At 44.3% G+C, this 26249-nt stretch overlaps 1 protein-coding gene across 1 annotated transcript in view; it reads left to right on the top strand.

The window, feature by feature from the left end:
* Positions 1 to 4550: 4550 nt before the first annotated feature.
* myo10l3 (myosin X, like 3) overlaps positions 4551 to 26249 on the top strand; it is a 43153-nt gene continuing 21454 nt past the window's right edge. The window contains exons 1-11 of the mRNA XM_076161980.1: positions 4551 to 4790; positions 15259 to 15357; positions 21370 to 21528; positions 22633 to 22820; positions 23289 to 23423; positions 23517 to 23641; positions 23752 to 23765; positions 23882 to 23966; positions 24134 to 24240; positions 24700 to 24829; positions 25810 to 25928. Of these exons, the coding sequence (XP_076018095.1) occupies positions 4770 to 4790; positions 15259 to 15357; positions 21370 to 21528; positions 22633 to 22820; positions 23289 to 23423; positions 23517 to 23641; positions 23752 to 23765; positions 23882 to 23966; positions 24134 to 24240; positions 24700 to 24829; positions 25810 to 25928 (1182 nt within the window). The 5' untranslated portion in view covers positions 4551 to 4769. The remainder of the gene's footprint in view (positions 4791 to 15258; positions 15358 to 21369; positions 21529 to 22632; positions 22821 to 23288; positions 23424 to 23516; positions 23642 to 23751; positions 23766 to 23881; positions 23967 to 24133; positions 24241 to 24699; positions 24830 to 25809; positions 25929 to 26249) is intronic.

The following is a 26249-nucleotide window of genomic DNA, read 5'->3' as shown; positions in this document are numbered from 1 at the left end:
GATGGGCGTCACCTGAATGAAGTCATCTCTCCAGAGTCTGTAATTAGATTGAACTCTCCAGCCCACCCCCCAAAATAAGCCCTCTTTGTTGTCTCCAGTAGAGGCAGGTGTAGTAACACAAACCAACCCCCACCCTGTAGAAATACAGTTCATTCTGTTTGTCACAGACGACGATAAAACCATGAAGCTTACTGTCATTCCAGACATCACTGTTGTGTTAAATTAGAGGCTTGATAGCTACTCTATGTGAATAATTCATGTCAGGATACCACAGTTTCAAGTGATAGAAAAAATGGCTGGCTGATGTTAAAAAAAATAGCATGATGCTGCACAAGACAGAATATTTCCATTTTATGTAATGGTGCAGGATTACAAAAACACTGTATTTTTTATTTTTAACATTAAACACATTGCAAGCGTTGTATAGCTTTGATGAAGAGGATACAGATAGGATAGATTTTTCTGTATTTCAAGAGTTAAGAGAATTATATGATGAAAACCAAGATTTTTAGAGGTTAATAAAAAAGAAACCATGCTGATCTGATTGATACACTATCTTTTGATACAGCAGTGAGACACGTTGCCAAATCTGAACATATAAGGAAAAGCTTATAGATCAGTGATGTAACGGTAAAGGTGCTGAGCTGTCTGTGATTCACTGGTTTGAATCACACGGTATGAGACACAGCAGCAGAATGCCCCACAAATCACCATATCAGACTCAGAGCACAGACTCAGGATACCGCAGAGAATGTGGCCTCTCTGTTTTCTCAGGCTTAGAATGGCCAGTGAGTCACTCGGGTTGGAGTTAACACTGACTGGACGCTGAGAAGGACGCGTTCTGGGTCGTCAATTAGGTCTTAGAATCTAAACAATGAACAATAACAACCCAACAGAAATCGTGTGGCGTGTTGTAAGAATCCTGTGCATTTTTCCCAGCAGTTTTTACTGTGCATGATTTTCCAGGTTACTCAAGCAGGGCACAGAGTCAAAAGGAACAGTAAGAAAGGGAGTAAAGTGCATTCTCACTGTGGGAGCGTAAAAATACGACGCTATAAAAACAAACAGGAAGTTTGCAGTCTTGGGGAGCATGGGAAGAGTGTGATCTGGCTCATGTCTCAGCCTTAAGGAAGGTATGTTATGCATACGGGGGTGCAAGCATGTCTAAGGAGGAATGTTTGCGGTTATCTAGTGAACCCTGCCGCTTGGATTCTAGTTTATTTTAATGCTATGAACCCAAAGACATCCACCATAGCCACACAACTTTATACTGATCATTGAGATGATTGTCTTTCTCCCACCTTCAAGCTATCACAAGCATATTCCTTCTTATAGATCAAACATGCCACAACATTTTTTTGTTTTTATCCAACATTCTCAGTCAGTTAGATTTTATAGTTTTACTTTATTTTCTCCCTTAAAACAAAACGCAGTAACATTTTATCGTCCATAGCTGAATCCACTGATGTTCATACCCCATCATCTTGTCCCCCTAACTGTGAGCTAAAAGAAATGAACATAACATTTTAGCTGTGGTGTAAGTGTTTACACAGGTATCAGTAATGCTTTCATTTGGAGACATATTGGCTCTGTGGTGTCCTGGGATCAGATACAAAATGTAATAAATGTGGCACCAGGATATGTCATTGTCCATATTTACACCGTAATGTTTTGTTGCCTGTAAGAACGATCCGATATAAATCGAATCACCTTTCTTTTATGACATTGTTGGGTGTTCCATTCCACCTTGATGTCCCCTTTTTCTCTCCTTGTCTATCCATCCATCTCGGCTAAACTACCACTGATTCAATCGGGTTTATGCCCTCTCCCTCCCTCCATGTTTTCTTTGTTCCTTGCGTGTGTCCAATAATTCATTGCTCCCACCCCTGGAGAGAAATGAGCAACACCCACATCAATTTCATTAATGAAATTTATGACATGAATCATTACATCATGGCCATTTGTGTGAATGTCTTGACAAACTGGGTACTATAGAGCATTTATTTCACCTGAATTCAACTGAATCTCTTTTAATAGTTCACAGTTCATATAGGTTGTCATCATCAGATTTTTAAATAAAAGGATGAACATTACATTTATGGCACATTATCACCAGCTGGTTTGGCAGGACTCCTTTACATTACATTATTCTATACAGTGAACATCGTGAGTACGTACAATGTGTTGTGGAGTTACAATTTGTATGTGCTGTTGTCGTTACATTGAATTTACATGTGTTGCCACTGCGGTTGGGCTGATATCAGATCATGAATATATTGCTGCGCCTGGATCAATAGTTGTGCTTGTAGCTGAGTCGACAGTATGGATTCAGGACGTGAATGGAATTTTACATAATCAAAGCACCAAGTTAAGTGATGAGTCATGCATCACAGCAAAAGAGACTAATCAGTCCTTCTGAGTCAATGGAGCCACCATCACGTGCACTAAAGCCATTATCTGACATCAGGCTGCAAAAGGGCCCTTCAACAGACCCAAATAACTTTGCCTGGGGGCCAGTCTGCCAGTGGAAGTATAGACTCTGTGTCTCCATTAGCTCTCCAAATAGTCAATTGACCACATGACGTGCTCCATTTTCACGCTCAGTCAGATTTTTAAGTAATACAGCCTGTAGATTGCTTTGAAATGGTCATACATGAGGTGTTAGTGCCTGGCTCTGGCTACGTGTCACTGAACAGGGCTACCGAAAACACTCTCTGAACCACAGATCCTTCCGCAAATGGATCACATGCTGTAAGAGCAGGATGTGGGCAACTATATGTATGTGTTGTCTCAACGGGTCCTCCATTTTAGAGCCTTTAACATGAAACAGAATACTTAATTTGGCCTAATCCCCTCAATCGATGTAAAGAATCTCCTTCACTGACATGTTGGTTGTTGGTGGGTTTAGTTTTGATAATGTTACAAAAACACACGCAGAAAGAAACAGGAACAAATTCAAATTAACCAGAACACTGAAGTCAGAAAATGTTGCACTGTTAAATTTAGTATTGTGCCATTTCTCACCCTTGCAGAGTCAGACCTGACACCCAGCTGATCATTGTGTGAGTCTGTGGTATGCCGGGTGTCTCCTTCGGTGGTATGTAGGGTCAGAGCTCTGTTTTTCCAACAGTAATTGAAACCCCTTAATGCAAAAATAAACTGAGACACATGCAGCCTCTGAATGCCTCCCTGAAACTGACTGAATGTGGGCTGAGAATCTGGGAGTTAACAACTAATTTATCAAAGTCTGTCAGGGAAATTTGAATTTATTTTATGTTCAGTGGGAAAGTGTACTAGGTCTGGGCACTGGACAAGGATGTGGGTGACATAGGCTTGATTCCTGGATGGGATTTTAGGATGTGGGTAAGGATTACAGGCAGAAGTTTGGTTAAAATGGCAATGAGTCATGTTCATGGTCAGAATTCAAACAAGTGTCTCCTACGTTCCAGCTCTGTTCTTTGCCCCCTAGGCCCCTAGGCCATGGATTGTACACGGATGTTATGCTTCAGAGCTATATACAACATACAAAACCTGGGTTATGTTAAAGTTGTTAAACTGTCTAACCAATGGCCCAGTGTTCAGGTTACTTGACATAGATCTGGGAGGCACAGGTTTGACCCCAGGCTTGCTCCTTTCCCCTTATTTTGTTCATTTAACACAGTGTACCAATTCGTTAGGATTAAGTCATCTATTTCATATTTCTTTCAACATAATTCTGTTGGCAACACCCAGTAACAGCAGATACGTATGTGTGGTTGATTTCAAGTCTGGACTTAGAGCAGGCAGGACAGGATGGACTAGATTGGAATACTCCCACAACCTCAGTCATTTCTGTATTTATTTAATGTTTGAATCAGTCTCTGAACCGACACCAAGCATCCTCCCGGCTCCCTGAGAGGCAGGGAACACCCTGGGCAGGTCACCAGTCCATCACCAGGCTGAATCATTATGCAAGGTAGCTGAGCTCCCCCATCTAAGAGGCCACCCAATAAGTATGCATACAATATTATATTTTCAGTAAATGAAATAGATATAAATAGTTTGTATTTCTTTTTTCAAGCCTTGTTTTACTGCTGTGGTGTAAATTAACCTTGAATTAAATGCATGCCAATCAGCTTGATGGTCATAACAGTTTCCAGTCGTCTGTTTGGAGTTTTGGTGCCAAGGGAAAGGCTCATAAATGGGCCCCTTACCTTCATTGCCCAGGTCCCCCAAATCATCCATCTGCCTCTGCTTCCCCCTCCTTCTCCTCCTCCTCCTCCTCCTCCTCCCCCTCAATTTATCTTTCCCAAAGGAGGAAGTCACATTAAGGACTCTTCTCTTCCTGTACTGGGATAACTGGGACTTCAGTATAGTAAATCCTTCCCTGTATTCCTTGAACCTAAACTTGTCAGTGTTCAAAGTGAAGATGCACATCCTTTAAAACCATTACACCCTTTGTATGATTGACGCGCAGTGGGCGGGGCTATGGGCGGGGCATTGGTTCGAGACCCCGCCCCGCGCATAATGTGCCGGCTCCATTGAAACGGTATACAGCAGAAAGACGCACGGCAGTCCGGCGAACAACATCTAAAGAAACAACGCAGAGAGAAGGAGTACACTATGGCTTTTTTCTAGAAACTTCCGAAGAAAAAGAAGAGGAAAAACTTCTAATTTTGCCGAAGCTTGCGGATGGAAAAGCTTTGGGAATACAGCGTCCTCTCCTCCCAAACTGTGACACACTGAACTCAGACTACAAAGGGACGTGAGGTCCGGTTTTGCTTTAAAAAATGGATACTTTCTTTCAAGAGGTAAGTCAGCGATTCATGCTAAAAACAAAAACAAAATAAAAGCTTTTGTGGCCGCTACTTTCAGCGCTGGGTTGTTTGTGGGACCCCGGCGCTCTTTGTTATCAAGCTGTGCCCGTTTCAGGACACGACTGTCAAATTAGCTCCACTCCAGCTGCACTTAGCCACTTCTTCGTCTTCTTCTTCTTCTTTTTCGTCTTCTTCTTCTTCCTCTGGCTTCAATACTTGTGTTATTCCTTGACAAAGCTAAGACAATATGTGCGGTGTGTGACTGAACTTGCATACCCATCCTCTCTCACGCACACACGCACACACACACACACACACACACACACACACACACACACACACACACACACACACAAGGGGCTCTCATGTGACAGCATCCACTGCTTCTCTACGTTGTTGTTGTTTTTATTTATGTAGTCATCTTTCATACTTCTCAGTGATTGGTTGATTTACAGGTAGATTGAGTATCTGCCCATGTATTTCCCGACTAGACTTGATGTGTCATCTGCCAGCCAGCACACACACATTCACACTGATTTGTCATCAGCCACTCACTTACTGAGCCAAGGGAGCATACACACATACCCCCTACAGAGAGAGAGAGAGATAGGTGTATGTGTGTGTGTATGACAGAGATGTAACTCATTACCCCCCATCTCCCAATTTATTAAGTTGCTCTTCAGTCCAGTGAATCAACCAATCTGCCCTCTCCGTGTGTTCTCACAGGTGAATCATGATGAATATCTGAGATGAGACGACTTTTCTGGTTTATTCCATAGTCAGTATATCGTTGTATGTGATGGTGAAGGAGCTTCAGATAGTGGGAGAGTAGAGAGGAGTGGCAGGTATAAGGGTGTGGACTCTTGAGGTTTATCCTGACGGGCCATCCTGTCCGTGGACGGCAGTATTTCCTCTCAGGAGCTGACAGAATGCCATAAAGCTCTCGCCAGCGTTGCCTGACCCCACAGCCCATTCGCCCTCTCCATGGGTGTGACTCGCCAACACTCTGAGTGTAACGTCAGTGTCAGAGCCTAGTCAGCCTAACCCGACCTCTGTATTTTGTCATCTTAGATGTCTTTGCATCACAGAATATGACTCTTGCATATCTACCTATAGGTACTCGCTCTGTCGCACACTCTCACTGACTCATACCACAAAGGTTAGACGTTTTACTCCTTTGAGTAACATCCTGTCAACCTAGCCACGTGCATTTCTAAACGTGGTAATCAGTTCCCTTATAGAAGCAGCTGCCAAACATCATAGAGCCACACAGATTCTTTAACACATCCGTTTACTCCCTCCTCGACCGGTCAGTGGCCTTGCGTTACACACCAGATTCCTTCCTCTTGCAGATATTCTGATGCCCCAGATTCCCGGGCCTGACCCCTGAAATTCCCGGTCATGTCTGTCGTCTCTGGATTGTGGAAATGAAGTGGCGAGGATTTAGACTTGACACCACAACTGCATGCACACAGACACATTCTCCCCATCCTGCGACATCCCTTTTAGATCAGTGTGCCGTTTAAGTCCAGGACTTTGAAGCAGGAGCGGCGGATCGGCACACTTATCATGCAGTCTGTGGTGAGATGGGTAACGTGAGAAAGGCCACGTCGCTCCTGCGGCTGAACTATTTTTCTCTTGCGACGGGACCGTCGTTTCTACCCAGTTGTCGCGTCCTCCAGCTGCCTCTCTAGAGAGCCAAGATGCCATCTGAGACCGTCGCAACCTCACCTCTGACCATGCAGCCGGCTGAGGGTGTAAGGAAGGAAGTTAGGAAGTGAAATAAGTATGCAAGGAAGGAAGGAAAGCCTCAACAATACCTTAATGGCCTGTGTTTCCTGCGTTCCTTTGACACATATAGTCTCAACTCAATATTAAAGTTGTTATTGTGTGTGTGTGGCATTTCATCAGATGGGGGGGATTTTCAAACAATGCTATTGAGTGAACTGGCAGGTGATTAAAAGCACTGGTTTCTGGTGAATAAACAGAGGGTTTCATGATGAAGGCAGTGGTTCAGCAGAGCTCCTGCAGCTTGGCTACAGTCTGACGGTGGTCTAATCTGTCATAAGTGTGCTGGGACTAATAACCCAGCATTGTCTTACCTCACCGCTGAAGACAGGGATAATCTTTCCCTACATTTACACGTCCCACGTTAACAGATGCGCGGAAGCACAGACCACAGTGAAGCGTTCCTCCATTTCATTCGCACACACCAAGCACATGCTACAGTTGAAATGTGACAAACTCCACTTTTAAACCAACAAAGCACTGTGATAACCATCTGAGTCTGGCCTTTTCACCTTTCTGACTTTGTGCATTTCTTGCGTCCTTGTGTCCGTGTGCGTAACGTGACCCCCTGTCTATCAGCGAGCTGGCCGTCACATTGGGGGCAGGGTCTCAAATCGGTGAGAAGCTACTGCTGACACCGGGCTGTTGACTTTAGATTTAACCTGCAACATCCCCAAGCCACTCAGATAAAGAGGTCTGTGTTTGCTCTGATCAAAGGAAAAGGCGTCCTCTATGTGTCCAGTATCTGTCCACTAACGCACAGGATAATGCAGGGGAAGAGTATGTGATCCTGTATGTTAACTCTTGATGACAAATCTAACACTGTGACAGTTCAGCATATCAGTGTCTTCTCTGTCTCACTGGACTGTACTGAAGTCCAACGCCATGTAGGTGGTAAGCATGAATCCTGTCTGTGTCTGTATTTCTAAGTGCTGCCTGGTACCATAGATTTTCCATCAGCCCAGAAATGAAGATGATATTGTTGTTTATGGAATGCAAATGTCGGTTGGCCTTCACCTTGGCTGCCCTTCCAGACAGCTTTGTATTACGTGGAGCCTAAATCCTCCGGGTTCAGAGGTCTCGCCTGCCAGTTTAATAACAACCAACCTGTGATTACTGCTCCCAGCCCAGATGTTGACTTTCCCCTTTTAGCACTCTGTGATTACTGCTTACAGCGGCGACTTATTATAGGATAGATGAACTATGTGGGCGTGTGTGTGTGTGTGTCTCTGCTGCCACTCATCTGTGTATTTCATTTAAATATATGTGTGTGTGTGTATGTTTGAGCAATGTGTACACGTGAGTTAAACGCATTGTTAAGAGCCGCAAGAGAATCGAACTCAATTTGATCAAACACTGTTGATGTGCTCGTGAAGAGATTACTGGCGCGCTGGTGATTTCAGGATTAAGAAGAAGTAAGAACTCATGAGAACATGATCTCTCTATTTGATTACAGAGAGTGTGTCTCATTGTGTAGCTAGTTGCCTTCTCCTCTTCATCCCCATCTTGAAAACCGCCCGCTTTTCTGAACAGGGAAAGAATGACTCCACCTGATGTGGTGGGCAGTTCTGCTCTGCCAGTGCTGGATGAACGCTCTGTGGTACCGTCTGCTGGTCTCACATTCACATGGTGCATGACCGAACACACAAATCCAATTGATGTAGTCATTTCCACCACAATTTATTATTCTGACCGCCCGTACGTACGGTTGACGCAACTCATGTTGCCCAGTGTGGCGTTGGTTCTTCTGTTGTTTCAGGTTGCTGCCATAGCACTTGGAAACTGCAGTATTATGATAAATGGCTAAATACAAATAATTCCCAATCATTGTCTTTATATTAACATTTTACATGATACAACACACACCTCAAATCTTGGGGCTCCCTTCAGTAAGATAAGAAGAACCCCAGGAACGAGGACTGGCAATGTGGGACAACATGAGATATGAGCGAAGGTCAAAGGCAATGTAAAAGGAGCCTGGTGACCCACTGACGGCTCCGCTCGGCCTCTACAACCAGTATTTCCCCACATGTCACACACAAAGCCACACACACACATGCACTCAGCGTTCTGACTGAGCAGCATTCCCAGAATATCTTGGGGATTCCTGCTGTGTGATCCCACAGCAGGCCACAGATGAGTAGGGAGAGGTTTAGGATTGGATAGGACAGGCTAGATGGAGGCTCTGTGGTTAATCTGTTTTATGAAGCTTAGTTGACAATCAATCCAGTCAGTCATGCAGCGATCATATCATCTTTCCCTCTTCCTCACATTCTATTTCCTGTTTAATAACACTTTGGTCACTCTAGACATGCACTGAAAGGAATAGTACTCCATGTTTAAACAGGATCGGGACGTGCCAGGAAGAGTTCATGGCAGAGGGGCAAGTGGTCCTCGAGTCTCTTGTTTCCGTTGCGCTCCTGAAGGCGTCGTTTGTTATGCAGATTCTCTGTAATTTAATCATTAGCAGCACAGCAGATTAGCTCCGGCCAAGCAGGGGTGCTGCATCCCTCTGTACGCCCCCCCTCACACACACACGCACGCGCACACACACACACACACACACACACATCTATACACAGTACTTGCTTGGTCATAGTAGCGACTTTAATTCAACATAGATGGAATTGGTAATGACAGAAAATTGCTTCAGCACCGCATGTGTTTGATGTCCATTAACCCAGTGACACAGTTCCAATTGCCACTTTGTTATGAATAGACCTCCTTTAAGAAACAGTTGGGGATGTGAAAATAAAGAATGACGTCACACAAAGCCACATGGCGAGCCGCCTCCCCCCCGTGCAGACAGTGTAAACCTAAGCTGCTGCCTCCAGACCATCCTGCTGTCAGGCTGTTTATATCCGCCTCACCAGGGGGCCCAGACAGACACAGGAGTCAAGAACAACTAATGAACCTCCACCCATCTCCACTTCTTCTGTCACTTCCCCCACTGTGGGTTGGGGGAAGCCCCGTCTCCTCATGGGACCCCTCCTCCTCCATTAGCTAATTCCCAATCAGCTGCTCCCTCCATCATTAATTCATACCTCTTCCAGCACAGATGCTGAAGGTTGCCCCTCATCATCCGATTCCTCCCCTGTCACCCGCCCGCTCCGGCCCCGCCCTTCCCCCATGCTAGCTTCAGGCCCCATGTGTAAGCAGGCAGACGTTACAGTAGCAACAAAGAGGAAACAAAGAAAGGTGAAAATGTAAAACAGGCTTATGGTTCTTAGTAAATGTATTGCGATGAGACCGTGGCAGACTGATGGTTATTGATCCAAGCTCGATGCCAGAGAGCTGCAGACTGAATCCTCAGAAAATGTTGAGAAAGGCACTCCCTTATTGCTGAGAGTGGAGCTGTTCATTAGCCAATAGTTCAACTAATTAATTGTAATTTTATATCTTGTTTATGTGCATCGGCAGCCAAAGCTAAATCCATTCAAATGATGGTGGTCACTTTTTGGCAAGGCTTGTCGCCAAAGACCAACAGGGACGGTTGCCCAGATATCCCATCAATCCACTTAATCCGAGGCAAATTTTTACCTCATTCAACCCGCTCAGCATGCAGGGTATTTGTTTACAATCCCTAAATTTGGCTCTGGTCCCTTGTGACGGATGCTGTTGTCGTAGTTTGTTCTCCGGATATTAGCGTGGCCGTGCAGTGTATCATTGGTAAACCAGCCCGCGTTCTAGCCTGCACATCTGTCCGTGCACGCTGCCAGGGGTCAGCAAGGGTTAGTGACTTAGCCTCATATGCTCCTCCATTGTTATGATAATGATGTCATGCCTTGAAGTGTAAATTAGAATGATGGACCGTAGTACAATATGAAAACAGAGACGCGTTGCAGAACATCTGCTTCTAAATGAGATGCAGGAGGGATGAATACACAAAGTGGCTACTGGACGGCCTCTAAAGTGTCTATTTGTGCCTGTAAACGAATTAAATATTATAAATGGCATGAATACAGGTCAAGAAATGATAATAATAATCTGTTTTTTGGGGACAATTTTTATCCCCTTAACTAAAATTTGGGGTCATTTTTTAACTCACTTTGGGACATTTTGTGAAATACAAATATTAACATCTTAACTTATCAGAATAATAGAGACATTTTTGACAGTATATGGGTGGTTTTGCCCTTTGTCCATATTTCCTACCCTCTATTAATAATACACGACAGCCCGTATTTTGAGAGTGACAGGTCAAAGCAGCAACAGGTTGAGACTCATTCTCTTTGCGACTCATTTGTAAGTGTGCCAGGTGTTTATATCCCTCTGTCAGCTTTGCCCTAACCAACAAATTAGATGCTTGTCGCGAGCCAGTTCGCCAGTTCTCCAGGGTCCTTCACTTGCTTAACGCCGGGGCAGGTGTTCACTGAAACCATGGCACGATCCAAGAAATGGGCTTATCATAACCAACCGCCCGACCATGGCCAAGTCAGGCCGGGCTAATTAGCTTTCCTTTGTTGTCGCTGATAGCTGACCTGATACTACCTGCCGTCTCATTGAACGGCGGACGAGAGAGACAAAATCGTGGCACCTTGTACAGCGTGTGCCTTTTAATATTTAAGGCTCATTAATTAACAAATCCCCGAGGTGGATGTCATTATACAAGTTGCTGAAACTCAAGCCCCACGACTCTGAGATGGCATCCTTCAGCCGGAGTGGTTCCTGTGTCAGAAAGCATGATGGGACGTCGGCACATGACCTGTTTTTGGCGGTTTTTGTTACCATTGTCAGTCCAGGCAGTCGTGCCTCATGTGCTCAGTGACACGCAGGAGAGTTTGACTTTAAGCTCAGGACAGATGTTGATGTGTGCCTTTAATGGAACTACCTTGATGTTGATAGTGTTGCTGATATCTGCTGATTAAACCATAATAACCGCCGTCCCTTCTAAGGATTGCCAGTGTTTTACTGGTCAGTGGGAACGATCAGCTGGGTTGCAAGCAGGTGATTTCTTCTGAAGACCTTGACACGTTTTGTATACGTGTGTTTGTGTGTGTGTGTCCCAGCTGGCCTTTGTTTGGGGTATTTCCGCCTGGTTAACCTCTGGGCTCTCAGTCAGGGACGGCTGCCTTTGTCCTGAGTCGGTGACGAAGCTTCTGAAGATGGAGGGGACAAGGGGGAGGAGTTTTGGTGGACCATCTGTTGCTGAGACAATTCATGTCTGCCTCACTCTCCTGTTTTTGACTCTTAAGACACACACACACGCACACAAAGACACAGATGCATGGGGAAACACATCTGGTGCTGGTTTCTTAAACCCTCATGTTACTCAGAACTTTGCCCCTTTAAATTTTACGAGCTGAGTCATTTATCAGACGAAATGCCTTTTATACTAAAGTGTAGGACAAAATCGAACTTCCATTCATCAAGCCTAATTTTGCAGAATTTTTTGATCCTGCAATTTTTTAGTGACGCTAGTTTGCAGCCTTTAACGATGCTTGTAGTAGTTTGTATGATTGTGGGGTGGGGGGGAGGAAACATGACCTCCTCCCCCTCCCTCCTACCTGTTGCGCCCCAGTTCTGCCTCCACAACTCCTCCCACCCGTCAACACCAGACAGATGATTGACAGTTGAGATAGTGACTCCTCTAGTAGTAAATAATAGTGGTATTGTTTTGTTTTCCCAAATGAGATTCCATCAGTTGGGATGCATTACAGAGGTTGTTACTTTGGTGGGTTAGTATTTGTTAATACTTCCTTGTTGTGTGATGTTTATTCAGATATTTTACATTCAATTCAGAGTTGTTACCTGAATGGTCTTGTGGATCAGAAACAATGTAGAATAACTAACCTGTAATTCTCTTGTATGACACAGATGACTCATCCATTTTGCCCAGTTTTCCTCATAGAGCCTGATGTGGGGCTCTTCCACACAGCCAGCCAAAGTTGCTGTGTGTGTACAGTATGCTGGTGCAGAATAGCAAGTCAGCACATCCAGCTTTACAAGCTCATTTAGCTTAATGCTGGTCTACCGTGTCGGCTTTTCTCCTTGTAATAGACCAACTTGCATCTATTAACTGTCTGTCTGCATGTGTAAGATGGTGACTTGGCACCTCTTTCCCCATATGAATGGAAACCTCCAGAGACACTGACTCAGCAAACATCCAAGTCTATGGGAATATTTACGTCACTGAAATAGCTTTGGTGCGGCAATAAGCAGATGCGGTGTGGAAACCTGCAGTCATATGAGTTATCCCATGGCATTCCCAGTCGTGACTTGCCCACCGTTTTAAATTGTGGAATGCCATGATCTGCAGAGGAGATATCTGTGTGAGGAGCTCCGTGTCTGTCTCTGCACTCTGATCAGATCCACAGTTTGTAAGCAATATAGTGTTATGTTGTAATGTGTAAATACAGCTGCTGTACATGTAAGTGTTAGTCTGACTCCCACCTGCAATGCTCTGTCAAATTTGAGTCCATGTAATTTCCACTTAGGCACAGTAAGAGCAACTGAGCTTCTTAGACTGTATTGACTAATCAGTATTAATCTCTGAGCTGGGCCTCGGCAAGCTCACGCGAAGCAGCTTGTCACTGATTAGGCCGTACGTTCCAGGCTAGTACCAGGCAAAGCTAGTACCAGGCAAGGCTAGTACCAGGCAGACACTGGAACGATGGCATATCAACTGGATGCAGCGTTAATGTACGGCCACGTGTCGGAGAATCATTCACTCCTGTTTGTGTCCCGGTGTTTGTTTGAGCTCTTTTTCCAGACAATAGGAGGTGGGACATTATCAGGTGCCTGCACCCTTCCTCTTTCCCCTGTCCCTCCCCCCTTCAGCCTCCTGCTAATTTACACCCCCCACCCCCCGCCCCTCTCTCTCTTCTCTAACCCACTCACCGTTGTCCCCAGCGGCTCCAGAGAGCTACATTTAGCTGCGCTCCATTAGTCGCCTTAAAAACCTCGATGATGGAAGTAGGTTTTTAGACTGAGTGACTGTCTGAGTGACCTTTTATCCAAGAAGACCATAGACAGAGACAAAGGAATGCAGATTAATTTCTCATTCTGAACATTCCTCTACTAGACTGAAAGGTATCGAATAGAGTATTATGAAGAATCCAGTATCTGCTGTAATGGAGGGCTTAAGAAAAGTCCTTTAATGTTGAACTCATTTCCTCTTTGGACTGATTTTTGTCCCTGTGATTCCAGAGGCGAATGTTGCAAGCAGACCTCACCTCTCTACAAGTCAAATAAGAGCATCTCAGCATTTGTTCTCTCCCTGATGGCGAACACATTTGCATTTGGATGGGAGTGTGTACGCGCACATGTTGTAGCCTTGTGTTAATAGTTAATGAGGATTGATGTCTGTGAGTGGCGACCTTGTCTAAGGTTTCCTGGTGGAATCCATGCCTATAGATCTCCTCGGTTTTCTGCGCTGTTGGACACGCGGCTCTCTCCGTGTTCCTCCGGTCACCTTAATGGCGGCACTTGGGATGATTAATGCTGTTTGGCGAGTCAAAGGCAGAGAGCATTGCTGGACAGGTTGACTTTCAGGTTGTGTTTATTTAATCGTAGATCCCGGAGTCTTCCACTAAGCCAGCTGCCATTTGGCAAATAACTTGCAGTGTCCAGTATCGCAAAAGGAAAGATGTCACAGATTGAGGAAATAACAGCCTTCTTTGTTGTGACCTCTTGAGGGCATCAGCATCAGATGGTTGTAGCTGCTTTCCACCATAGAACTCAAGCTCCAAAATTCCCTGTTTCTCACTCTCATGGTTGTAGAGTTAGTCATCTATCTCCAGTGGTTTATAGTTTAGACCTCAGGCTCCGGATGTACACTTTCTGTTCTATAAATGTAATGCTCCACTGCTTTAAGGAAGCGGCAGCCTGAGTAATCAGCCTCATATTCCTGTTATTGCTGCTTGTTACTGAGCCAACAACAAGCATGTCTGGGAAGGTCAGTGACTCCACACGAAACACAAACAGTGGACTCATCTGTAGCTTTAGCGTTGATCTCCGTCTAGAAAGACAGATGTGATCCTTTTGTGCAGCGACAAGCATGTTGCGGTTTCGATTGAGTGAAACACAGAAAAGCGTAAAATCTATTGACGAGATGCTGCTAATGGAGGGCATTTATTCTGCGTTAACACTTAAGTGATAAATGTGATAAATCTTCCTCTCTTTCATGGGGGCAAACCAAACCGCACAACAAGGCTTAGAGCTTTGCTGAGAAAGTTCTACTGAGTGTGTAAGAGTCTGAGTGGTAGTTAACGTCTCTGACACACCCTCAGCATGTAGGTCTGGTTGGGGGAAAAAAAGCGTTTCTCCACTAAAATGTAGTGACAGTTTAATGAGAGGATAACTGTGCCAGGGTGGTGTGGTGAGGGAGTGACGATGTGGCACAGACTAGTGAACAACTCTGACAGGGAAGAGAGCAAGAGTAAGGAGACGGAAAGACAAGACAACTCAGTGGACACCATTTATTTTTCGAAGATCTTGAGTTTAGAAGAATAACACAGTAACCCACTTCAGTTGGTACCTCCACATTATACCCAAACAGAGGGTTGGAATGCTCTTACATTGACCTTTGCCCTCCCTATTACTGATCTCCTCTAAGGTCTCTGGATGTGAGCGTTACCATTGCTAAAACGTGGATGCGATGCAAATATCCAGCGGCGTGTTTCAGACCTTCTACCTGCAAGCTAACCTCTCTGTGTTGTCGATTGTGTTGCAGGGTGCTCGTGTCTGGCTGAGACACAAAGAGCAGCTCCTCCCCTCCACCGTCAGCTCCTGTGACGATCTGTCCCTGGTCCTAACCACCGATTACGGCAAGGTAAGACCATCCTGTTTCCTCAGATTTAAATGTGGTTATTAGGTTTTTAAAATTCCCACGTCCTTTTCAAAGGCCTAAAGCTCACACTTCCCTCAAGTTCTTCTGGTGTCTGTATACCTAAACATCTCTCTTTCTGCAATATAACGCCGCAAGAGATTGACGCAGTATGAAAGCATGACAGAAGGCAATCAACACCTTTTATAATAAAGAGCGAATGACAAGAATGGACTTCTTTTAACAAGTCTGCGGCCCATCGTGCTTATCTGTTTGGCAGTGTGTGTTGTTGTTTGTGTCTGGAGGAAATCCTGAGCAAAAGGGCATGAATGGTGGTGATGAAATGTCAAAAAATAGCGTCTCATTCAGATGTCACGGGGTCAGACGGCGTAGATGGAAACTGAGCCTTCCGGTGCCGCTCTTTGTACTGAACTCATAGCCCACCAGCTCCACATGATCGCTGACTCTGCAACCCCATATGCAGAGTTATACAGCTCGTTCATGTTTAGCATATTTAGTAGATATGTCTGTGGTTAAGAGAGATCGTGACCGGGATGCTTTTAGTGTGACGCGATGTCAGAGGGGGCGGTGCACAGGTCAGAGGTTGAGCATGCAATCAGTTAAGGCTGATCCCACCTCATGTTTATTGTCTAAACATGATTGGGGACTGACCTTTTCACTTCTTTTTAATACTCTTATCTTTACCCTGACCTTGATTTAGACTTATCAAGCGCAAGTATGTGTATTATGTTGTCTGCATCTTTAGGACCAAAACGTTTGGAACTAACAAAACAAGTTAAATGTGAATATTCAGGAGCTATTGTTCAGAAATGATTCCTTGTTCCTTGGTGGAAAACACAGGAAAGTTCTAGAGCCCCTGAAACAGTTTGAAAGGCATTTTCCCTCTGCACGTGAACGGAGTCAGAGGTGGTTTGGTAAATATATCCTGGCAGTGTGTTCCGCCTTCAGGCCAATGATAAACCATCATCATTGCTTCATTGCTCACACTAAGGTACCACTCTCTCTCCGCATGGCTACCTGAGCAGTCTGGAGTATCTTTGCTTACACAGACCACTACATGCTGATCTGGCGTCTGTCACATTAACCATCACATCACCATTCATCACTGTAGGATTCCAGGGACGGCACAGGCCCGACATGCACCAGTGCGCTACAGTGGATGCACTGTGGCCGCGAGCGAAACCTAGCATCTGTGTGCGGGTTGTGTTTGTGTCCCTGTGTTTGTGTGTACGCACGTGTGTGTTCATCCACGGGCCAGATGGCACCAGCAGGATTGACAGTGGGTGGGGGGGTTTACTCCCACAGGGCCACGTGTAAAGACAAGCAAGAAGATGTTAAGTCACCTTAACTAAATAGCTGCTGCCGGTCACGTTATCATGGTGTCACGGAGCGATAAATTACACTTGAGCAGTTCACCAAGGTGTCAGTATACATTTTGCATTTTGTATTGTTATTTATTCCTAATTTGGCAAATACCATATAGCTCCTAAAGTTGGTTTTATAGCCTTGGAGTCACTGGAAGCCATTTAGTCTTTTTCTTTATAACTGTTCAATTGAGCCATTATGTGTTTTAATGTGAGTGCGTCTGTAAATAATGCACATTCATGAGTGTGCTCATTGAAATGACACGCTCACACAAACATGAACATCTGTGTCCTACTGTGTGGTGAACAAATGTGGCTGTGAAGTGAAGTTGCTTCTTGTTATGCCTTATTAGAAAGTATCAATAACAGAGTTTGTCTCATGCAAAGCTGACCATACAAGAAATGTTTTAAAGTGATTTGGGGAACCTGGAGATATTTGTAAAACAGTATTAGTGCTTTGTTATAAATACATCAAGTATTCCCTATATAATGTAATCTGAGGTTTTGTCTTGTCGTCTGTCAGAGCAAAGTGCTGCCACGCCTAGGAAATTATAATCGTATGCAAAGGTTCTTCAGGATTACAAATAACAATAAATAATGATTGATAGACCCGCCTGCCCCCTCCTACCCCCCTCCATGTCCCCCGGCTCTGTGTTGCACAGCAGCAGATGGATCCACCGTAAGACAGAGAGAGATTCAGACGGAGTAAAAAAAAAAGGAGGAGAGGGAGACGGAAACAGGCAATGTTTGTGTTCACCAGCATGGGGTTTAATTTGTCTCTCCATCTGGGTGCTGAGGGCTCGACTTGAACTGCCAGCGAGTGCGACTCTGTGAATATTCAGCAGCAGAAGGGCGTCCAGCAACATGAAAGAGAAAGGCCTGTCTGATCTCAATGTCCAGACCCCCCATGGTAACCCACAATCCTCCCAAAGGGCATTTAAATTGGGATTTTATCAGTAAAAGCACGTATTACTGTAGCTATTTTTATCCTTCGTTCCTGGTCCAGCATCATTTGTGTCGTCACCAGTCACCTTTTGGAGCGTATCGATTTTCTTCAGTGACTGACTTCACTAATCAATGGACAACTGGCTCGCTGTTTAAAATGGAATAACACTGTGTCCATCTTATGGTTACATCACTCAGGAGTTACACCCCTTGTGGTAATTATGGCTCAGTGTCACTTTACAGTCACTATAATCGTCTCCTCATGCGATAAAGTAATACACACGTTAATTATCCTCGTGTTCCGAATGAGATAAGGTATAATTACACGGTCTCTTCTTAATAATGAGTTCAGCTGATTCTGGGGTTTGTGTCAGCTGATCATGTTTGCACACAGTGTAAAGGGTTAGGCCTCACTGGCACTAATCCAGACTTATATATGTTGTTTTTTCTTAGTTGCTCCTTATGAGACAGCAACTGACAGTACAAGTTTTACCCCTAAGTGTCATCTTACCGTTGTCATTCCCTGATCTTTTCTTGTAAATGTATGTAAATAAAGTCTGTGGCGATAGAGCACAGTGCCTTATATTACACATGAATAAACCCAAGAATGAAACCAAGAGGCAGAGCCCACAGTGGGAATGTGAAACCGCTTTTTGATGCCGAGAGCCTCAGCTCAGCTTTCTCTGAACATCTTTGATGATTCAGGCAGGAGCAGGCCCCCGAGGCCGCCTCTGTGAAATCTGAACAGAAATTATCCACGGAAGATGAAAAACAAAGGTCACAAAATGTAATATACACACACTCAGATATACACACACACGCACACGCGGAGACACACACACACACATGCTTTTGCTGTCTCTGTATCAGTGACTCATGACATCTGTGTTTCTCTGGAGTGAAGGTGCTTTCCCTGCTCTACCTCCATTGTGTGTTTGGTGAAACCGACCTGTTTGTTTTATTCCCATGAAACTTGAGGGTCTCGCTGTATTCAGGAATGTAATAAAGTCCCTTTACCCCTCTCCTGTGTTTGTTATCCTGTATTACTGCCTCAGGAATGTGAAGAATGCCAACACAGACAGAACAGCAGAAACATGTGGGTTATTTGATTATGTTGGACCTGAGTGGAGGTTCATACTTCCTGCTTTACCAGCTGATGGTGTTTGGTATCATGTCTCTTTCCTCTGAATATATTGATTATTATTATTAACATTCTGCAGTCCAACCAAGACAAACACTCCTACTACTAAAGTTCAAAGGTCATTATCAGGGTTTCATATTTACCAAACTGTCATTTTGATACTTTAAGATGACAAATGTACCACAAAATCATTTTCTTGAGCCAGAATAAATCTATTGAATGTCATTTGTCTCCTCACAGTGGCACCGTAAGCTCAAACAGTGTAAGCTAATGTAATCAGTTAACCACAGCCAGTAATCAACCCAAGTTCAATGACATCATCAGCCACATTAATTAACTGATTGAACGGAATAGAAAATGGTGATTAAGAGTGTGATACAAGTGAAAAGCCGGTTTGATTTATTGGTGAGCTGGGGTCTTTGCCAGAGGGCTGAGGGTGGGGTTCAAGCCAAACACTTAAGCCGGTGTTAGGGGACATCTGGCTGTAAATCTGCAAGCCTCTGCTGGACGGATGACATCAGTGCACTCGCTGTCATTCTCCCCGAGGCTTTGGCCATTCCAATGACCCCGTTACATCAGGAATATGGAGTAACCCTCCAGTGAGGGCAACTGTAACTGTACTGTTGTTTCTGCACACACCCATAATGCAGCAATGACCTAAATATTCAGTGATTTCAGCATCAATAAGTTCACTTTCATCCACAGTTAATGTTAAAACCCCATATAAGGCAGGGGAGTGGACTGAACTCAGAACAGGGAGCTTTTTGTGGCCTTTACAGCATCTGAAGACCCAAGACAAACCCTCTAAAAACGTCTTTATCAAGGTCATCTTATCAAGCTGGTAGTGATAGTTTAGTCATGGAGATTAAGAGGAGAAGGATCAGATGGTTGGGACCTGTGCCAAGATTACAGCAGGACAGGATAACAAGAGTGGCACTGAAATGGACACCGACACAGAGGAGGAAGGCAGGTAGATGACGTGGGCTGTGATGAAGCACAGGAGGCGAAGGAATTCCATGCTTCTATCTTTAATGGAGTAATGTACATATTAATAAAGGCGTCTTTACCACATTACTGTCTTCTTCGTTGGGTTCAGTGGCGACAAACTGACTGAATTTCTAAGTACCGGGTTGATAGCAACACTGTTGTCTGGCTCAGATTTAACAGCAAATGCAGTAATGGAAAGTCTGGAGTGAATCTTCTGATACCTTTGACTTTGTTAAATATGCATGTGATACTTTATATGAACAGCTCCATTGCAAAACATTATATATGCATTACAAAAATGTTTTGGTGCCTGAGATTCATTAGTTTCACATTCATTCTTTCTGCTAAACTCAAACGTAGCTTTTTGCTCTGTAATGTCTGAGGTTTCAGAGCCCTACGGTCAGTATCACCAGTCAGCCCGTGCTGACTCAGCTGCTCCGTGAAACTCTGTGCCTGCTCCCAGCAGGGACACCACTGAATATGCCAGTGGAGCCGGCAGTAATGCATTGGTACGCCACAACTTCAGCCTCCTGACCATCAGTATTGATCCGCTTCCCATCAAATGACCAATGCTGAGTCTCTGTCTCTTCTATATGACATCCTTTGGCCTCATCCTTTACAGTGCTGGTAGCCAGAAAGGCACTCAGCATCTCTGTTGAGATCTATGGATTTCTGTTTTGTTTTCGACCCTCCCTGCTCCTGCAAATACATTCCATACCGTTCCTTTAGATCAAGGCTTCTCTTTGATGGTTGTGTAACTGCTGTGGGTATAGAACACAAAACTGAACAATGCTGGTTGGTCAGACATAAGTTTCACCCAGCCTAAGCAGGCAGACAACACCAAGGTTTCCAGACTTGACTGTAGATGTTGAGGAAGCACAAGCCCTATGGACTATACAGTGTGTGTTACTTCCCCTGAGAGTCCCAATTTAGAACTTTCAAATCAAAACTCTAAAAATACTTAAATCCCCACTTCCGTGCTTGTTGTTTAGGCTTCAAAGTCGAGACAAGGACATCCCCAGTCACCACCTTTGCTTCAATGCCAGATCTGATTGTCCGTGTTACAGGAATGCAACAGGATGAGGGATTTGCTTTGTAGTGACAGAAGTGGAACAAAGCGAGGAGGGCAGTCCAGGCCCGTGTCAGACGGCTGTACTGTGTACCTGTCTTACACTCTGTCAGCAGGCTCAGGCAGGCTCACATCAGGGATTCAACCCTTTCATCTCGGCTTTCTCAAAGACCCTGCATTGTTCTTTTATCATCGCTGCTATCTGCCTGTTGTCCGTGCCCGCATGTACTTTGTTCACATTGGATGTTGTGCTGGCAGCCTGATTCAGATGTGTGTCAACCTGCTCCAGTTTTGGATTAGGGTTCTTTCGTCCCTGAAGATGCAGAGTAGTGTGGGCCTCTGTTGAGTGGGGAAGACAGTGGATCGAACGACATTAACAGCAACGGCTTAACACACAAAATGAACCAGTCATGAAATGCAAACCTCAAGAATCCCATGGAAATGAACAACATTAGGCTAAATGCTTGGTTATGTGTCTGTGTGCGTTTCAGGTGATCTACCTCCAGAAGGCAGAGCTGAGCAGAGAGACCGTGTACGCCATGCACCCCAGCAGCATCCATGGCGTAGAGGACATGTCCACACTGGCAGAGCTGCACGAAGGGGCCATCATGCACAACCTCTTTCTGCGCTACCAGAAAGATAGCATCTATGTAAGTCGCCCTGAGTTGTTTACTGGTACATTTTTCAAATTTCTGAATCGCCGTCATCTTCTCACCCACGTAAAGCAATAAATATCTGATTTTAGTGTTGGTGTCAGTGCATGGCCATGGGAAGAACCGATTACTTTTGGTGTAGATCCAGAACTTTTGAAACGGCTCCTTAACACTGAGAGATAGGGCGTAAGTTGCACCAATCCCAATAGAGTATTCCATCATAGAATATCAATAGATCCAGTTTATGCTTGATCTAGATACGCAAACACAACCTCTCTGATAAATAAAGCAGTCGCAGCTCTCTTACTGTAGCCATTTTCCTCTCTGTAGGCCAGGCTAATATTAGTCTAAGGGGAGCCTAACACACACATTCACTGGGGCTTGTCAGCGGGGAACCACGTGTATGGTATCACTTACATAAGCAGAAGTGAGCAAGGGGAGCTAAGGGAAAGTCTGGAAAAACGTAAATAATACTGAAGAAAAGGTTTTGACAGTCACACAATGTACACAATAAAGCAGTGTTAGGTTAATAACATGTATTAACAGACATAACTATGATTATTTTCATGATAGAGCCCTGCAATCCACTCTCAACCCCACCCAGGCTCTGTTACACCATGTGCCAACAAACTGAATGATTCAGCCTAAACGATCCGTAAAGGAAAATAATCATTATCACAATCTTTTCAGTCTGAATCTCATGATCTCATCTCACAGGCTGGTTTGTCGCAATGCTATCTGTATGGAACGGTGACCCATAAACACACTTTTCACAGGCACTTCTCCCTCAAGTAGAGCGATGGGTCGGATCCTAAAATATATTACGAGCGGTGGTGCTATCTAGGCCGTACATAGTAGGTTAATGTCACTGACAGCAGGTACAGTGTCAGAGGAGAAGTAAAGGAGAGTGGATTCATCCTCTAAACTGAGAAGATTTTAGATGCACCACTGCTAGTCAAGATATCATACATCTCATACCTTTCATCCTTCGGTTACTGTCGTTTTCTGTGATGCCGTTACTTGTACTCCTCTCTTTCTTCCACTTTTCTCCTCTTTGACCCCTCCTGTCATTGTCTCCTTCTGCTTTTTCCCTCCCCGTAGACCAACATAGGTTCTATCCTGGCGGCAGTAAACCCCTATAAACAGATATCAGGCCTGTATGATGGGACTTCGGTCAACTTATACAGCAAACACCAGATGGGGGAGCTGCCTCCTCACATTTTCGCTGTGGCCAGTGAGTGTTACCGCTGCCTGTGGAAGAGACACGACAGCCAGTGTGTTCTCATCAGGTGAGGACTGGAGAAAACAACCAGCAGAAGAAGAGTGAGAGAGCTTTGATTTAAAATGCAAGATGGTGCATCTGTACTTTCTCACACAGAATTCATACTAGTCTGTTATTTCTTTTAAGACATTTGCTTGCTTAACATGAGAGAAAATGTGTGTGTGAAACAATCTATAATATTTCTATTTTCTGTTTTACTAATCATCATTTAGCTTAGTTAGTGTGCTGAAAGAAGCAGATACAGAAGCTACATGGACAGACGTTTTTAAGTTGAAAGTCAAGCATACAAATGATTGCGTGTTACTTGAGGGTTTAAGAAAATTCATATCAAACTCTTTTAACCAATTGAAATATTCTGAAATTGAATTGAATTTAAAACCCTTCCATAAATTAAACTTTAATTACATCCTACGCATGCACAATATAAATAGTTTTGACTCATTCTGGTGTCTGTCTGTCTCTTTTGTGTCGTCAGTGGAGAGAGTGGTGCTGGGAAGACAGAGAGCACCAAACTGCTGCTGAAGTTCCTCTCAGTGATGAGTCAGAACTCAGCAGGTACTCCACTTTCAGAGAGGACCACCAGGGTGGAGCAGGCCATCGTCCAGAGCAGGTGTTGTTTGAAGTCATTTAGACCCGCAATAAACATAGGGACATCTTTTACAAAAGAACAGGTGTGATCCCCTTTGTCTGTCCACTGTCTCAGTCCCATCATGGAAGCATTTGGAAATGCCAAGACTGTGTACAACAATAACTCCAGTCGCTTTGGGAAGTTCATCCAGCTCCACTTTTCCCAGAATGGAAATATCCAGGGAGGCTGCATCACCGACTGTATCCTTCATCAATTCATAGTTATTTAATTTATCCTGTAATATTTGAACAATTGACACATTTGGGTTGAGAACATTTGTCTTGTGTTCTCCTTGACTCTCGGCCCTCAGATTTGCTGGAAAAGGTTTGTTTTCCAACAGCATGGATGTGAAAAATCATCATGTTTAATGATACAATTTCAGTACAATCATCAAATATTGTTGCAAAAAAAATGTTCTTATCAATTATCTTCCTCTTTAGAACCGTGTGGGGCGCCAGAATCCTGGAGAGAGAAACTACCACATCTTCTACGCACTGTTAGCAGGCGCTGACAAAGACCACAGAGGTTGGTTTTTATTAAGTTTAGAGAAACACCCCATTATACACACCCGAGGTATCATTGGGAACCTGCAGCAAAGTATTACAAGCGTAACACAAAATGAGATTTGCATGAATCCATGAATTACATTTCTTTTCATCCAGTGTGTAATTCTCCTCTTATCCGTTTTGCAGACATGTACTTTCTGTCCGAGGGTCCGAAGTCGTATCACTACCTGAGCCAGTCAGGCTGCGTGGAGGACAGCAGTCTGGATGACAAAAAGCTCTTTGACAGTGTCATGGTAAGGAGGAAAAGAGAGAGAGAGAGAAATACAGTCTCAATCCCAATCCAGAAGATGGTACAACTATCTTTATATGGCGAGTGGATAGGGGAATTTTCCCATTTGCTTTTTAGCAAGGCATCTATCAGTAACCATGACAATTGACAGGGAATGCTTCCTGCTTATGGTGTAGAGAAATTGTGCCACAGTAAAAATCTGTTAAATTATATCATCTTCCTTGACACGGGAAACATCAGCTGCTTCCATCCACCAGAGGGCACCATGGGAGTTTAGTAACAGCCTGAGCAGGCAGCTGACTTCTAGAAAACAAGAGCATGGGGGGAATATGTTCATGTTTGACTTTTAACATGTTGGCTCACAGGCACATTTTGAATTTACCACGGTCACGTCTTGACCCCGTGTCCCCTGTGATTCAAGGTTTCCTCACATTGTTTACATTTCTCTGTGGTGCCGTTGTAGGAAGCCCTGAAAGTGATGGAGTTCACTGAGGAGGAGATCCGGGATGTGTTCAAGTTGCTGTCTGCTGTCCTCCAGATGGGCAACATTGAATTCATGACTGCTGGAGGAGCCCAGATCACCTCCAAAGGCGGTAGGAAAAAGGAATTAAGAAACAAGAAATAATAACAACAATCTGCTCCCACATAATTTGCCAAATTAACCCTGACACATGCTGTACACATCTGTCGCTCTCTACTGCACTGTTAAACCTTCGGAGCATGTTGCCCATAATGGACATTCCATATGTAAATAAAATACGCGAACAACAAATGTGTTTTTATTTATAAGAGCACCATGTGTGCCAAATCATTTGACTGTTGGGAGCCATCAAGCAATGGGCATTGTGTGATTTAAACTCTTTCATCCCACAGACTCTTTGATCAGGAGAAACAGATGTTGTGTGGGCAGCACCGTTGTTTTTACGTTGGAGTCCAGATTTTACAGTTTTCACAAAATGCCAACACTGTCAAATTGAAAAAGGGAAGCAAGCAATGTTTAGGTGCAGAGCAAGCAGATATAGGGTGTGTTGGAGAGATGTTGGTACAGTGGAAAATGGTACAGTGGTTTCCATTTCTGACAATGTTTTATAGGAATACTGGGCATATTTAGGTTCAAGCGGTTAAACCCATTTCAGTCAAATAACAAATTGTTTCCACTGAGAATCAATAGAGGGAAGTGCAGATTTTTGGAGCATATAATTAGTTCACCACTGATGATGGGCTCTCCAGTATTCCTGGTGTCTGCATCGGAGTTTGATTGACATTGTACCAACAGACAGTAAGGGAGCACTGAACAGGCTGAAACATGAGCTCCAGGCTCCTTTTGTTAGCTTAGTCTGACCTCTTTTCCAACCAACCAGTGTACCTCAGTGTGTACAGTATACCACCACAGCCAACAGTGTAGAGTTTCCTTTAGATTATATAGGATCAGAAAAGATGTCAGCTCTGATGTTGCACATAAATGGGAGTCAGCTGGAACTATCTGTGCTCCACATTTATGTTTTATGTACAGTGTTTACTGTCATACATACATGTGTGTAAGTGTGTATTCATGTGGCCTTTTGTGTTGCAGTGGTCAGCAACGTCAGCGACCTACTTGGCCTGGACTCCTTTCAGCTGTCAGAAGTGTTGACCCAACGCTCCATGATCCTCAGAGGAGAGGAGATCTGCTCGCCCCTCACTGTGGAGCAGGTAACAACCCAATCCAACCTAAACGTGCTCCTTCCCTGTTCAAGCAACAAAGAAAGCACAAACTAATGCGCTGATCCCATTTAAGGAGACAATGTTGCATTTCTCAAGGTTATAGTGGATTGTCTTCACTTCTACCTCATGCTTTCTGTCTTGAACTGAAGGCGGTGAAACATAGATGGCTGTTTATCGGGCCCCTCTCCATTCCCCTGTCCCGGTGACACACACAGCCTTTCTCTGCCGCTCTCCCCCACATGCCTCTCCAGATCCCTTGCGTGACTCCCAGCCATTTCCTGCCTTTTGTCTGCCAGATTCTTGGCACAA

Source organism: Genypterus blacodes, unplaced genomic scaffold (genome assembly GCF_046128005.1).
Source record: "Genypterus blacodes isolate CSIRO-AG114 ecotype Tasmania unplaced genomic scaffold, CSIRO-AGI_Gbla_v1 ptg000118l_1, whole genome shotgun sequence".
NCBI lineage: Eukaryota > Metazoa > Chordata > Actinopteri > Ophidiiformes > Ophidiidae > Genypterus > Genypterus blacodes.
Note: the sequence above shows the minus strand (reverse complement) of the source record. Positions and strands in the feature narration are given on the sequence as shown.